The sequence below is a fragment of the Carcharodon carcharias genome, chromosome 14, assembly GCF_017639515.1.
Source record: "Carcharodon carcharias isolate sCarCar2 chromosome 14, sCarCar2.pri, whole genome shotgun sequence".
NCBI classification, from domain to species: Eukaryota; Metazoa; Chordata; class Chondrichthyes; order Lamniformes; family Lamnidae; genus Carcharodon; species Carcharodon carcharias.
Genome location: NC_054480.1, coordinates 25,153,111 through 25,168,472, shown reverse-complemented (window position 1 = coordinate 25,168,472; position 15,362 = coordinate 25,153,111). Strand labels below are relative to the sequence as shown.

The 15,362-nt window shown below is 41.7% G+C and overlaps 1 protein-coding gene across 1 annotated transcript in view; it reads right to left on the bottom strand.

Moving 5' to 3' along the window:
* ntsr1 (neurotensin receptor 1 (high affinity)) overlaps positions 1 to 15,036 on the bottom strand; it is a 65,711-nt gene extending 50,675 nt beyond the window's left edge. Inside the window, exon 1 of the mRNA XM_041205441.1 lies at positions 14,365 to 15,036. Within this exon, the coding sequence (XP_041061375.1) occupies positions 14,365 to 15,036 (672 nt within the window). The remainder of the gene's footprint in view (positions 1 to 14,364) is intronic.
* Between the last annotated feature and the right edge of the window lie 326 nt (positions 15,037 to 15,362).

The following is a 15,362-nucleotide window of genomic DNA, read 5'->3' as shown; positions in this document are numbered from 1 at the left end:
GAAGCCCAGCCAAAGCCTAGTCCATGGCACCATGGGTGACTCAGCTGCACAGGAGGAGGAAGATGAGTGAAAGAGCAATTGTGATAGGGGATTTGATAGGGGATCAGACAGGCATTTCTGTGGTGGGAAAAATGACTCCAGGATGGCGTGTTGCCTCCCAGGTGCCAAGATCAAGGATGTCATGGAGCAGCTGCAGGACATCCTTCTGGGGAAGGGTGAACTGTCAGAGGTCACGGTCCACATTGGTACCAGCAGGACATCCTCCTGGGGGAGGGTGAACAGTCAGAGGTCATGGTCCACGTTGGTACCAATGATGTAGTACCAATGATGTAGGTAGGAAGAGGAATGCGTTCCTGAAAGCAGATTTTAAGGCGTTAGGAAGGAAACTAACCTTGAGCAGTAATCTCAGGATTTCTCCCAGTGCCTTATGCTAGTGAGCATAGGAATAGGAGGATCGAACCATTGAACACGTGGCTGGAGGATTGGTGTAGGAGGACATCAGAATTCTGAGGCATTGGGACCGGTTCTGGAGTAGGTGGGACCTGTACAAGATGGATGGGTTACACCTTAACAGGACCAGGCTTACCATCCTCGCAGGGAGATTTCCTGGTGCTGTTGCAGAAGATTTAAACTAGCTTGTCAGGGGGGTGGGGACCTAAGGCGTAGCTCAAATTGGAAGGAAGTAAAGCTGCCAACAGGAATTAGAAAAGTAGTAAGGAAAATTAGAGGTAAGCATCAACTAGGATAGAATGTGGAATAATGTTAAAGACAAAGTTGAGGGTACCCTACCTGAATGCACACAGCATTCACAACAAGATAGATTATTTAAAGGTACAAATAGAGATAAATGGGTATAATCTAATTGCCAATATGGAATATATTTGCCAATACAGGATGACCAAGACTGAGAACTGAATATTCAAGGATATTCGACATTTAGGAAGGACAGATAAAAGGGAAAAGGAGGTGGTGTTGTGCTGATAATAAGAGAGGGGGTCAGTACATTAATAAGGGAGGATCTCAGATCGGAAGAGCAAAATGTGGAATCTGTTTGGGTGGAGTTAAGAAACAGCAAGGGACAGCAAACATTGGTAGGATTGTTTATAGTGTGATAGTGTGGGGCATGGTATTACTCAGGCGATTAGAGAAGCATGTAGCATGGGTAATACAGTTATAATGGGTGACTTCACTCTGTATATAGACTGGGTAAACATAATGAGCACTAATGCTGTGGAGGATGAGTTTCTGGAGTGTGTTAGGGATGTTTTCTAGAGCAATATGTTGAAGAACTGACTAGAGAACAGGCTATTTTAGATCGAGTATTATGTAAGGAGAAAGGAATAATTAATAATCTTCTTGCAAAAGAACCTTTAGGAATGAGTGACCATAATATGATGGAATTTTACATTATGTTTGAATGTGAGGTACTTCAATCCGAAGCCAGGGTGTTAACTTTGAACAAAAATTAAGATATGAGGGATAAAATGGCTGAGGTGAATTGGGGAAAATTCATTAAAAGGTATGACGGTACATGGGCAATGGAGAGTCTCTAAAGAATTTTTACATAGTTTGCAGCAACTATACATTCCTTCAAGGCACAAAAATCCAAAATGAAAAGTCAGTCAAACGTGGCTGACAAAGGAACTTAAGAATTGTATAAGATAAAATTAAAGGTCTACAAAGTTGCCAGAAATAGTAGTAAACCTGAGGATTGGGTGGGTTTTAAAATACAGCAGAGGAGGACCAAGAAACCAATAAAGAAAGGATAAAATGTGAACGTAAGCTAGCAATCCGCATAAAGACTGACAGTAAAAGCTTATAGGTACACAAAAAGAAAACTCTTGGCTAAGCCAAATGCGGGTCCATTAAAGGCAGAGTCAGGTGAATGTATAATGGGTAATAGAGAAATGGCAGAGATGTTAAATGGTTACTTTGTGTTTGTCTTCACCGGGGAAGATACAGGAAACCTCCCAGGATTAGAGCTCTAAGGGACTAGGGAAAATGAGGAATTGAAGGAAATTAGTATAAGAAGTTTGTATTGGAGAAATTAATCGGACTGAAGGTTGATAAGTCCCCGAGACCTGATATTCTCCATCCCAGCGTGTTGAAAGAGGTGGCTTTGGTAATAGTGGATTCATTGGTGATCATCTTCCAAAATTCTATAGAGCTTAGAATGGTTCCTGCAGATTGGAAGGTAGCAAATGTCAGCCCACTATTTAAGAAGGGAGGGAGAGAGGAAACAGGGAAGTACAGACCTGTTAGCCTTACATGAGTAGGAGGGAAAATGCTGGAATCTATTATAAAGTATGTGCTAAATGGACACTTGGATAATAATGCTCTGATTGGGCATAGTCAACATATAGTTATGAATGGGAAATCATAGGCAGAATTTTGCCCTTGTCGGGCGGGCTCAACGGGGGCAGGTGGGGGCAGTCGGGGAGCCGACCACCGCCCACGATTAGGGCCAGACTATGATTTCACGTGCCAATTAAGGGCCACCCAGCGTGAAACACGTGCTGCAGGGTGGGAGGAGGGTAAGTGCGAACTCCGCGCATATGTGCACTGGAAAAGATCCCTGAGGCACAGAACTATCTGCCTCAGGGAGTTGAGCAGCTTTGAAAATAAAAGATAAAGATTTTTAAAATGTTAAAGCATATCCCCTCGTGTGACTCTGTCACATGAGCAGGGGCATGTTAGAAATTAAAGATGAAGTTTAAAAAAAATTTTTTTTTTTAATGACGGATCGAAACCTCATCCTGCCCGTGGATGAGGTTTTGCAAAAAATGCAAAGGCTGCCTGGCCTTTTTGCCTGCCCGCCAACCATAAGGTTGGACAGGCAGTAAAAAATTTAAATCAATTGGATTGTTAATGTCCTTAATTGGCCTTTTTAATTGTCGACGGGTGCACTGCCAACTTCTGCACGCACCGGCCAACCGAAATTTCACACGAGTATGTGATGACCTCGGGACACTAGCCTGACATCATCATGCATCATTTTATGCTCAAGCAGGTCAGGCATGCGCCTGCTCGCTCAGTGAAAAATCCTGGCCCATGTTTGATGAACCTGTTGGGAGTTTTTTGAAGATGTTACTAACAGAATTGTGTTATGACGTGGCTGATGATGTGTGCCAGGTGGACCAAATTCACGAGGTTAACTTGGTCGCGCTATCACAATGGTTTTGCAATTTATATTTATTTCGAGATGCATGCACTGGATTCATTCAAAAGTAATAAGTCCAGTAAGACTTTGAGATTTAAAAAAATAATTAAATATACTTATCAACAAAAAAGATTTCAAACACACATGTAAGACTACAAATTACTATTATAACTCGTAAAATTCCCAATTAACCTGATTCCCAGTTACACCCCCTTTATAACAATGGTCCAAAAATGGATTTTAGGTTTTAAACAGATCCAACAAATTAACACAATATCCTGGACAGCAGAATTCCAAATGGCTTTTTCTCCAGCTTCAGTTTCGGTAGACAGCAGGCTTACGCACAAATGTTGGAGGCTTTATTAAGGCTATTTCACACACTTCTGTTAGATCTCACAGGGACTTCTCCTGACACATAGCCTCATTCTCCTTTATATATGTTTCTCTCTTTTAATATGTAAATTCTATTTTCATACGTCTTTGAAAGTGTATTTTCCACACAATATTAAAAACCCTCATGTCGCTACTATTTAATATCAGTAACCTTTGAGAAAAACAAGCACATTCCTTAGCCTTGCTTATCTGGCTAGTTCTAAACAGGCTAAAATCTCTTTGAAATCCAAATCTCCCTTTATCTATCTAAAATGCAAAGTTTCTTCACACCTTACATGCTAAACCAGTGTCCATGTTTACTCATTAGCATGTCAAGCACCTAGCTTCTTTTGATTAGTTAAAACTTGCACTCTCTTGACTCCAAATGTAATTAAATCACATACAATTAGATGCAAATACTTACCCCCATAAACCTACTTCACAATAAACCAGAAAATATTATGAAAATTATTATACTTTCATGACAACAGATAAAGGGGAGCTGGTGAATGAAGTGTACTTAGATTATCAGAAAGCTCCTCATAATAGGAGGTCTGTTAGCAAAATTAAAGTACATGGAATAGGAGGTAATATACTGGCATGGATTAAGGATTAGCTAACAGGCAGAAAACAGAATAGGAATAAATGGGCCATTCTCACGTTGGCAGGCTGGGACTAGTGGGGTACCACAAGGATCAGTACTTAGGCCCCAGCTGTTCACAACGTATATCGATGATTTGGATGTGGTGACCAAATGTAATATTTCCAAGTTTGCAGATGACACAAAGTTATGTGGGAATGTGTGTTCTGAGGAAGATGCAAAGCAGCTTCAAGGAGATTTGAACGATTTAGTGAGTATGCAAGAACATGGTAGATAGAATATAATATGGAAAAATGAGCAGTTGTCCATTTTGATAAGAAGAACAGATGTGTAGGCTATCTCTTAAATGGCAAGAGATTGAAAAGTATGGATGTACAAAGGGTGTCCAAATTGACATAAGTCACTGAAAGCTGACATGCAGGCACAGAAAGCAATTAGGGAGGCTAATGGTATGTTAGTCTGTTCACAAGAGGATTTGAGCACAGCAGTAGCAAATTCTTGCTTCAATTGTATAGAACTTTGGTTAGACTGCACCTGGAGTATTGTGTGCAATTTTCATCCCCTCATTTTAGGAAGGATATTACTGCCATAGAACAAGTGCAATGAAGGCTCATCAGACTTGTTCCTGGGATAGTGGGACTATCCTATGAAGAGAGATTGGGCCTATATTCTCTAGAGTTTTAAAGAATGAGAACTGATCTCATTTGAAATCTACTTAAAGGGATAGACAGGGTAGATGCAGGTAGTTGGGGAAACTAGAACCAGGGGACACAATTTCAAAATAAGGGGGAAGCCACGTGGACAGAGATGAGGAGAAACTTTTTTCTCAGAGGGTTGTGAATCTTTGGAAAATTCTACCCCAGAGGGCTGTGGAAGCTCAACCATTGAGTATGTATAAAGCAGAGATTGACAGAGTTCTAAATACCAATGACATAAAGGGATATGGGGATAATGTGGGGAAAAGGCATTGAAGTGGATGATCTGCCATGATCGTATTGAATGGCAGAGCAGGCTCTAGGGGTTGAATGGCCTACTCTTGCTCCTATGTTCCTATGCTCAAGGTGTTAAACTCAGAACAGAGGATGTGTACGCAAAATAACCACCACGTTTTGTTTTGAAAAACACTTTGAACTTGTGGAGGCCACATGATGAGGGAACCATTTTGTTGCCTATCTGCTTTTAAGACCAGTAAGAGGCTACTTGCAGACATAGAGCTCCACCAAAAGCCATCAAATTAGCTGAAATCATCAAGGTACTAAACAACAATACCTTGAACTTGGAAGATCGTATCAAAGAGAAGGATTCCCTAATATGTTCCAGTTAGAGTTCACCTGAGAACCAACCTCCTAGAAATTCATCTACAAGAAACCTCATAGCCTGTTGAGAATCCTTTGCTTTATAAGACCTTCCCTTCAACTAAGGCATCAACTTCATCTAAGAAACTACAGGCCTACCACAAAAGAGGCTGAGATAATTATAAGCTGTAATAATTTATTACCTCCATCGGTATCTAATTTTTGTGTATGCGAGACCAGTGAGTGAAACATTGCATTAAATTCGGGGCAAGTGTATGATAATAAATAACCTTTTTTATTTTTAAACTCTCAAAAAGCTTGCTGATGGAATTATTTAATTGAGACACTCACTCTGAGGGTAAGAAAGCAAACACACATTTCTCACATACAAATCTCATGATCATGTGCAGTAAAAAGAAACACAAATTCTGTCTGTGACAATAGAATGAATAAATAATAATGAACTGTTTCCAATGGCAAAATGTATGGTAACTAGAGGACACATTTAATGTACAACATAAAACAAAAAAAATTCTAAAAATAATGCGCAGGTCAGACAGCATTGTGAAGAGAGAAACAGAGTTAAGGTTTCAGGCTGATGACCTTTCATCCTGCTCAGTTGTGAACCGTGGATCACAGCTAAAAATCCAACTATCTGTGGTGAGGTGCTGCATGGTAAGTATGAACCCTGTGACGATGCATCCTTCGAAAATCATCTCCCCTGAGATTGTTGTCCACGAGGTCCATCAACTGCAATTGCATGGGTGAAGGCCCTAGCAGGGATAAACATCACTGGCAAGCAATGTTCCCTCAACTTCTGTTTGCTCTGCATGATGCCTTTAAGATTGACAGTGCCTGCACATGTGAACATTTTAAAGGGATGTTGCTTGTGTGTGGCATATTCACTGTCCGGCACATTCCAAATCCTGCGTGGTCAGTCATCCATGCAGCTTAAAGGGAACAAAAACAGAAAATGCTGAAAAACTCAGCAAGTCTAACAGCATCTGTGGAGGAAAAAAAAGAGTTAACATTTAGAGTCCTTATGACTCTTCTCCAGAGCAGCTATGACTCTTCTCCAGAGCAGCTCTGAAGAAGTCATAAGGACTCAAAATGTTAACTTTTTTCTCTCCACAGATGCTGTCAGACCTGTTGAGTTTTTCCAGCATTTTCTGTTTCTGTTTCAGATTTCCAGCATCCGCAGTATTTTGCTTTCAGCTTAAAGGGAACTTACATATTAGCATTAATATATTATATATTAGATTATAAACATTGTCATATAGTATTACCTATTAGAAGTACAGGACAGGTAGATAAAGTGGTTAAGAAGGCATTAGGGATACTTTCCATTATTAGTCGAGACAGAGAATATCAAAGCAGGCAGGTTATGCTCGAGCTGCATAAAACACTAGTTAGGCCACAGCCAGAGTACTGCATCACTGCATTTTAAGAAGGATCTGATTGTGCTGGAGAGGGTATATTGGAGATTTACGGGGAAGTTTTCGGCAATGGAGAATTTCAGCTATGAAGAAATATTGAATGGGTGGGATTATTTTCTTTGGAATAGGGGAGTTGGGGGGGGTGGGGGTGGGGAAGAGATTTAATTGAGGCATATAAAATTGAGGGTCCTAGACAGAGTTGCTAAGAAGGGCCTATTTCTCTTAGCAGTACTACAGTACTTAGCCAAGCATAATCATGGACCAATCCAATGGAAGTCCATGTTCACAAACATCTTCTTAGAGCATGGTACCTGAAGGAGGAGAAGCATAATTTTCAACCTGGTTGTAAACAATGTCATTTTAAATAATGCCATTTGGTGGTAAGGATGTGATCGCAAAACTATCCAATACTGTGTCATCAATTATTCTGCTCCTGGAATGAATATTTATTTGCATTTTTGTGACTGAGTTATGAATTCAAAGTGAACAATAAGAACAACTCACAATGGATTCATATTCAGCCCCATATGCTGATTGAGTGTATAGAGCAAGAAATTAGCTTGAATAATGTTATCATAGAAACATACATGTTCATAACTAATTCCTCTGTTACTATAACAGCAGTGCTAATCCATTTATCTTAAATGAGCTTATGACTCCATTAAAATGTTGGTGACAGGAATAAGATACGAGTTTGTTAAACATTCATAACATTGTTCTGTCTGTAATATTGTAGTCTGAATTCTGTATCCTGTGCTAATGTATAGTCAAACCACAATCCAACAGCAGTCTTATCAGTATTATGCAGTGAATCAAAAGGTAGGAGGTAGAGCACTGGTTGAGTGTAGATAGTATAGGAATTACTAAACTAATTATGGGGAAATTATATACTAATTAATAAGTTAGGAAGGATTTGGAGAATGGGTGGGAACTGTAGTTGAATAAAGTTCAGTACTTTTGTTAGGATCTGTACCCATCCAGTGGACTCCGAATAGACCATTAAACTCAGCCTTTTAATTTAATGGACTCAATTTAATTTATTGACATTACTCTGGAAAAGCTCTGAAGCTGAAGAGATACCATTTGGAAATTGAATTAAATGGGTACACCTAAATTGTGTGATGAAGGTAGTAAACAGAGCAGGCCTCTTGATAAAAGCAGTTTCCCAAATTGCGAACTAACATCCACACACGGAAAATGTTTTGTTTATCAGATTTTAACAAACAAGTGAACCTTCGAATATACATTTTATGTAAACATTCCATTTACACCTCTACTTGTCTCATTCCCATCTTCTTTTGCCTAGAACTATTATACCTTTTGTCATTTAACCTCTCCTGCCCTCTACCTTATTACAAGCCTTCTGTTATGTTCTTTCCTCCCCTTCTCCTTTCCCTGCCTCTGCACTTGTTTCTTTTTATATTCATTCATGGGATGTGGGTGTTGCTGGCTGGGCCAGAAATTATTGCCCATCCCTAATTGCCCTGGTTTAGAGGGCATTTTAAAAGTCAATCACATTGCTGTGGGTCTGGAATCACATGTAGGCCAGACCAGGTAAGGGCAGCAGATTTCCTTCCCTATAGGACGTTAGTGAACTAGTTAAGTTTTTACGACAATCTGCAATGGTTTGATGGTCATCATCAGACTTTTAATTCCAGTTTTTTTATTGAAATCAAATTCAATTAAAAAAAATATGCTGTGGTGGGATGCAAACCAAAGTAACCAGAGCACTACCCTGGATCTCTGCATTACCAGTTCTGTGACAATACCAGTCTACCACCACCTCCCCCGTCGCATCTGTAACTTTTTCCAGTGCTGATGGAAGGTCATCAGCCTGAAACATTAGCTCTGTTTCATTCTCCACAGACACTGCTTGACCTGCTGAGCACTTCCAGCATTTTCTGTTTCCATTTCAAATTTCCAGCATAGAGTATTTGCTATTTAGCATTCAAGTGTCAATATTTTGTTTTAAAACTGACTCAGCTCAAATGACACTACAACATGCAATTTAGTACAGCAACCACCGATAAGTACAAAAATTGTTGAGTATATCTAAAAGGAACCTGAGCACCATGTAAAATAGATTGTTTCTAACTTATTCCAATGATAGCTTCTGATCTATGAGATTACAACAACTTTCCAATCCGGTGTAATATAAAGCTATTGGACCACAATCGTCCACTAATTTGGTCATTCTGTCAAAAAATTCAATCAGGTCAGTAAGGCAGGGAGGGCTTCAGTTTCCTAAAGCCATGCTGGGGGATGAATAACTAAGAAGTTCTTCACATGATCATAATTCACAAACTTCATAATAGCCTTTCAGCATCTTCACTACGATTGACATGAAATTGACAGGTATATGATTTCCAGAGTTGGATTCCTTCAGATTCTTTCACGTTGGGCCAGGTTACATCACTCAATCTTGGTGCATTAGGAAGCCCACCAGAAAACCAGCATGCAATGTCATGGGGTATAGAGGAGTCCAGCACCAACTTGGAACTGGGCATTTTCCAGAGCTTGGAGCCCATCCCCTCCAGTTGAAAGTGGGTTTCCAACTCCATCAGCATTCTTGTAGAACCAATCATGATGCAGCATCTGCTGGATGTCTTAAAAATGCACAAGCAGCAACCACTCTGTCTCAGTAACACAGTGGATGCTCAGATTTCTGCCAAGACGGTCTTCCAGGGTGTCACAGCTGTTTAACAACCTGCTATCCAACAGATCACTATGATTGTTGAGGCGTTGCCCTGGGAGAGTGGCCGTAGCTCGATGGAGAACAAAACTGCTGTCCTCATTCATCCTCCCACCACTGGCACTTTGCCAATGTTGTTGCCTATCAGCCAACAAGCCCAGGCTGCTGCCACCTATGGTAAAATAGTGCAGCCTGAAGCCTGGCCTTTTCAGCCCTGCGTTGCTTGAGGTCACCCTCCAAGGCCATCTGCAATCTCCCACATAAAGTCAGGAATCCTTCTACCAGCGTGCGGCAGGCAATGCAGTAGCATGGTGTAGGACAACTAAAAGAGGAAAATCTGCACAAAAGACAGGCACTAAGGGAATGCAAAACAATGATTTGTTTATGTTTGTGTGGAATGTGGCATGATTTAACTTACAAACTTGCATTGGAATGTGTATTTTGTGTTGTCATTTATTTTTGCATTGTGGCCAAGAGGACATGTGATTATCAGTGACAGAGCAGAGATAACAATTACGGATCTGTTCATGTACAGCCCAGGCAGAAAGAGGCTGGCTAGGTTGCGGCCTCCCTCTCTCTTCCTCTCTTGCCTCTCTTCTTCGGCCTCTGTCTTCCTGTCCTGATGTCTCTGTTCCTCAGCTTCTCATCTGATAGGTGATGGCAAGGCTGTTTCCTTGTGATGGCAAGATTGTGCAGCATGCTTCATACACACCAAATCTTGAGACCCACTCAGCCAAGTACTGCAGGGCTTCTGCACGATGGCAGAAATCTGAGCTTCCACTGTGTTACTGAGAAGTTCAAGCAACTGAATCATTGCTTCTAGATGCCAATGGTCTGCTCCATCAGATTTCTTCAGGCAACATTGCTCTCGTGGATGCTTGCTGCACACGTTTGTGAATTGGTGTCACAAGTCATGTTACCAGAGGATAATAATTGTTGCCCAGTAGCGTTTGTCTGCCATGGTGGTTGAAATGAAGCAGTCACAGAGAAGTATCTCAGAAGGAGTGCATCATGGGTGCTGCTAGGTCACTGACCAAGTTGATGATTGAGGGAGTGAAATCCTTTGCAGTTCAGGAAGGTGGCAGAGTTGACATGAGGCATACGCAAAGCAATGTGCATGCAGTCAATGGCATCACACACTACTGAAAGCCTGCAGTCCTTAAAAAGCCTCATGTACACTCAACCTGTTTCTCTCTGACAAGAGGGAAAGAAATGAAGTTATCTCTCTTTGCATAGAGAACCTCCATGGCCTTCCTTAAACATCAGTGCACCGCAAACTGCACAATGTTGCTAATATATTCAGCAGCAACTCGGAAGGAGGCTGACACGTTCATATCCACGGTCACCTTCACAGCTACTGGCAGTGCAGTCCTTGCCCTTCTTTGAACTGTGAACACTTGACAGATTTCAGTGATGGCCTCCTTAGTGAAGCACAGACATGTCAACATCAGTTGTCTCTGACATTCAGGTAGGGTAATTGCATCTGAACACCCTGGGTGGATATGACTCAAAGCTCTTCTTTCCCTCCTTGTCCTCTCTCTTCGAGCAGCTTGTCCTGCTCTTTGTGGCCTCTGTTCATTCTTCCAGTCATGCTCAACTCTAAGAGGAAGACCTACTAGGTCATCCATATCTGGAAGCAAATGATTTGTGCACAAATATTTAGGCTACCAAAAAAATTCTTTGCACTAGCCAGGTCTCTCCCTGTAGACTGTTAACTTTTAACAAGTATGGGAAGGCACCCAAACTGCATAGAGTTCCAACAACAGCCAGTTTCCAGCAAATAACCTGTGAGTAGTTGATAATCCCTTTAAATATGCTGGTGGGGCCAGGGGGAGATTCTTCATGCCATTGAAAACAACAGCTATGAGGGGTCAAAAGAGAATGCAGGCTGGAACTCCAAAATGGCAGCACTGGCATCATATTGACATTGCATGCTGACTGATGTCATGATTTGCCTGCTCTACATATCTCTGGCAGACTTTTGGTGTGTGCAGGCTAAGCCCTTCATTAAAAAAGCATCTGGCGCACTTTGCCTCAGAAGTGTATATCGGTACCACAGATTTCAGAACATTAAAGGGTTTCATGGTGCCCAAACAATGGGCACTACATTTTCATCGCCTCTACATTTTGGTGAGTGCATCATGACATCAGGCATGAATGTCTCAGCAATCTCCTTAGTGACATCGTGTACATTGGTCAAAATGTCATGGCCAACTACACACGCCCATAGAATGTCAAGTCCCTCCCCGCCCCACGCACCAAACCCCACCCCCAAACCCCCACCCTCACCTCTCCCCTGCCAGCTAACTGTCTTAGAAGACAAGCAGCTGGTATGTTACAGAACTAAATACTAAAGAGTTACTCAGTTATCTCCCTCTTCTGAGAACCAGGTTACCCTGTAGAGGGAACTTGATAGACGTCTGCTAAAAACGCCAGTTAATTATGCAATTATCAAATTTCCTTTGGCACCAAGTAAGACAAAAATATAGAATCTGTTGCATTTGTCTTATTTGTTCTACAGAATGAAAAACCTATACAAAATTAAATGTATGGTTTAAATAGTCATGTAATTGTGTACAGCCAAAGTGCTCATATAATCTGCACTTGATTTGAATATCAGGAATGGATATGGGAGATAAGGAAAGTTTATATTTGGTCAGTGCAACTAATAAAAAAGGGGGAAAATGCAAAAATAAAACTAAGGGGAATAAAGCTGTACTCATAGGCAATAAGAAAAATCTGAACTGCTTTCAACCAGATTGTCAAAACCATTAACCTCTCCAGTTCATCTTATTATGGACACTGCACTCTGTGGGGTAATTTTTTTTTATCTTCGTCGGCTGGGCAGTAACCTGGTTGGGTGGATTGCCTGCCCTTTATAGAATCTGCCTGCTTTTCATTCCATTTCATGTTTAAGCATCAAAGATCAAAGGCCAACCCACTATAAAAGGATAATAGAGAAAGCTGTTCAGTTATTCATGCAACCTTTCATTCTCATGCTCCTCACCAATCTTCATAATTAGCTTTGCAGGTTATATTCCTAAAGAGTTATTGAAGATTCAGCATGTTCTATTAATCAAACATTCAATTTCAATAGAGGAAAGCAAACTTGAAGTAATCACTCCAAAGCAGCATAATTTATGAATACATTTTATGAAAGATTATTCGGTAGGAATAAGAGGACTTGTATTCTGATGCAAACGCTTCACAGACACATAAGTACTATATTATGAAAATAATATGATTTATTCCTGCTACTGAGTGCAGAAAGAAAGCTCAGATTAATTTTAAAGAGAACAAAACACAAGCATGGGTAAACATTAACCGTGGGAATAACAAGTTGCCTCATTCAAATTATCTAATAATCCAAATTTTCAGCATTAAATTCTCACTTGCTAAATTTTTAATGTCGCTTAATTGAAATGATTGGGTAATTTAATTTTTAGCACTTATAGTTCTTACACTGGCAAATAGCACAGTTGTTATAAGTAACTGGCATTAAAGTGAATGTTTTGAAAGCCATGTGGACAGGAAGAGCTGAATTGTACTTCTCACATGGCTCTGTTCAGGTGTAACAGTTCTGTGCAGGTGAGCTTAAACTCATGGGCAGGGTTCAGCTCATTCCAATCTGAATGCCAGTCACATTTCCAGTGTTTGAAAAGAATTGACAAGGGTGTGTTTTTCTCCCAGATTCAAAGCCTGAGAGTGAATGATCTGGAGAATTTTTAAAGTTTACTTAATATTTTAGAGTGACTTTGTATGAATGACAGCACTAAACTTCTTGGAAAATTTTGAAGTATAAAACTATCGAAAATTTGGCCCAAATTTTCACCAGAGTACCAGCCTTATTCATAGAAGGCATAAAGCTTGGCCATGCAAAGAATGGGAAGAATGCTGAAAGGTACTCTTGTGAAATAGGGGTTTAGGTATATTGTTGAGACTGAGCAGAGAGTGTCCCTAGCTGAGGATTTTGCTGGACTCGGGAGTGCCTAAGGTTGATGCTAAACCCAAAAGTAGTAAAGCATTCCATGTAGTGCCGATTATTTCTCAGATCCCCAACATGTATTTCCTTTTACCCAATTAAAGCCCAGGAGTGAAGAATGACATCCTGTTGCAGAAGCAATGGCGATCTGTCCTCCAAATGGCCCCAGGTGGCAGCTTTTACAGCCAGGCAATTCATTTTTTTGGGGGGAGGAGGTGGGGGGAGTAATTGTATGAATTCACTGCTCCTGCTGCCTAGTCCCTGCCATCGATTCACTCTGTTCTGTACTTCTGCTTCCAGCTTTATGTCCCTCACCCTATGCTTCTAATGAGGTTCATGCGCCCAATGTCACCTTCTGCATTCCTCAATGCCTCTGGCCTTCATTTTCCTCTGTGTCTCCAAATCCACTCTGGTGCATCCAGTTGTGCATTTACACAGCTATTTCTGTGGCACCAAGTCTCCTTCCTTCTATTCCAAATGGTTCCCTGACAACTGGGCATCCTTGTCCCTTGCCTCACCCTGAAACCCCCGCCCCCCACAAATCCTGCTCCCAGCACCACCCGCCCCCTCCCAATGTATCTCTGAGTGCTTGGGGGGGGGGGGGGGCACAAGGCCTACTTTGAAAGTTGGTGTTTACTCTTGCTTTCCGTGGAGGTGTCTCTAAGAAAATCACCAAATCAAAAAAGAAACCACTGGGAAACCAACACCAACTAAACAGACAGGGGACAAATTGGAGAAATTAGGTCAAATCGATAAGCAATTTAAACTGGTTAGCTCTAACACATATTCGCCGCCAGTCCAGGCATGTATACAGTCAATCACTCACCTGGACGACAGTTTTGACAGTCGATTCCTCCACTATAGTGGTGCAGATCAAATCATCTGGATCAGGGACGCTATTGGCGTACATTTCTCCCATGGTAAATATCATTGGGGTGGCCAGCAGGAAGGAGAGGACCCAGATGATGGAGATCAGCTTCTTGGTGCGGCTGGTTGACATCAAGGTTTTGGCTTTAAACGGGTGACAGATGGCAAGGTAGCGCTCGATGCTCAGGCTGGCGATGTTGAAAGCCGTGGCGTAGGTGCAAGCGTCCCGGAGGAAATAGTAGCCCCGGCACACGGCGTCCCCGAAGGCCCAGGGGTGGTGCACCCAGATGAAGTTGTACAGCTCGATGGGCATGCACAGGAGCAGGATCAGGAGGTCGGAGAGAGCCAGGCTCGCCAGGTGGTAATGCACGGTGCTCTGCAAGTTCTGCAAGGACTTCTTCTTCACCAGAGTGTGCACAGTGATGAAGTTTCCCAGGGAGCCGAGGAGAAAGAGGCCGATGTAGATCAGAGTGACGACCACTTTGGAGTAAACGTCGGTATTCACATCCAGATCGCTCTCCCCCGCCTCTGGCTCCACATTGGTGAGGTTGCTGGTTGGAAATTCATCCGAGGGCAGATTGTCATTCAAATCACCGCTCCACTCCAAACTGGAGTTCAGGATAAGGCTCATTTTACCTGTGTGTGTGTGTGTGTGATGGTTACCTTGCGATGGTTCGGAGAGAAATCTTAGAGAAGACTGAGCGCTCAGTGATCCCAGTCGCTAAGATGCACTGACTGCTGTTGACTGAAGCAGCGCTTTTTATAAATCTGGATAACCCCCACCCCCCACTCTCCACCCCCACCACCCCAAGACCTTTCCTCTGAAAGCGACGCAATGAATGGAGAGGACTGGACCAGAATAAATGGGCAAATGGATAAGATTCAGTTATTTTTGTTCATTACAATCAGTTCACTGAAATTAATATTTGGTTGTATTACAGTGACGGAGTTCGATGG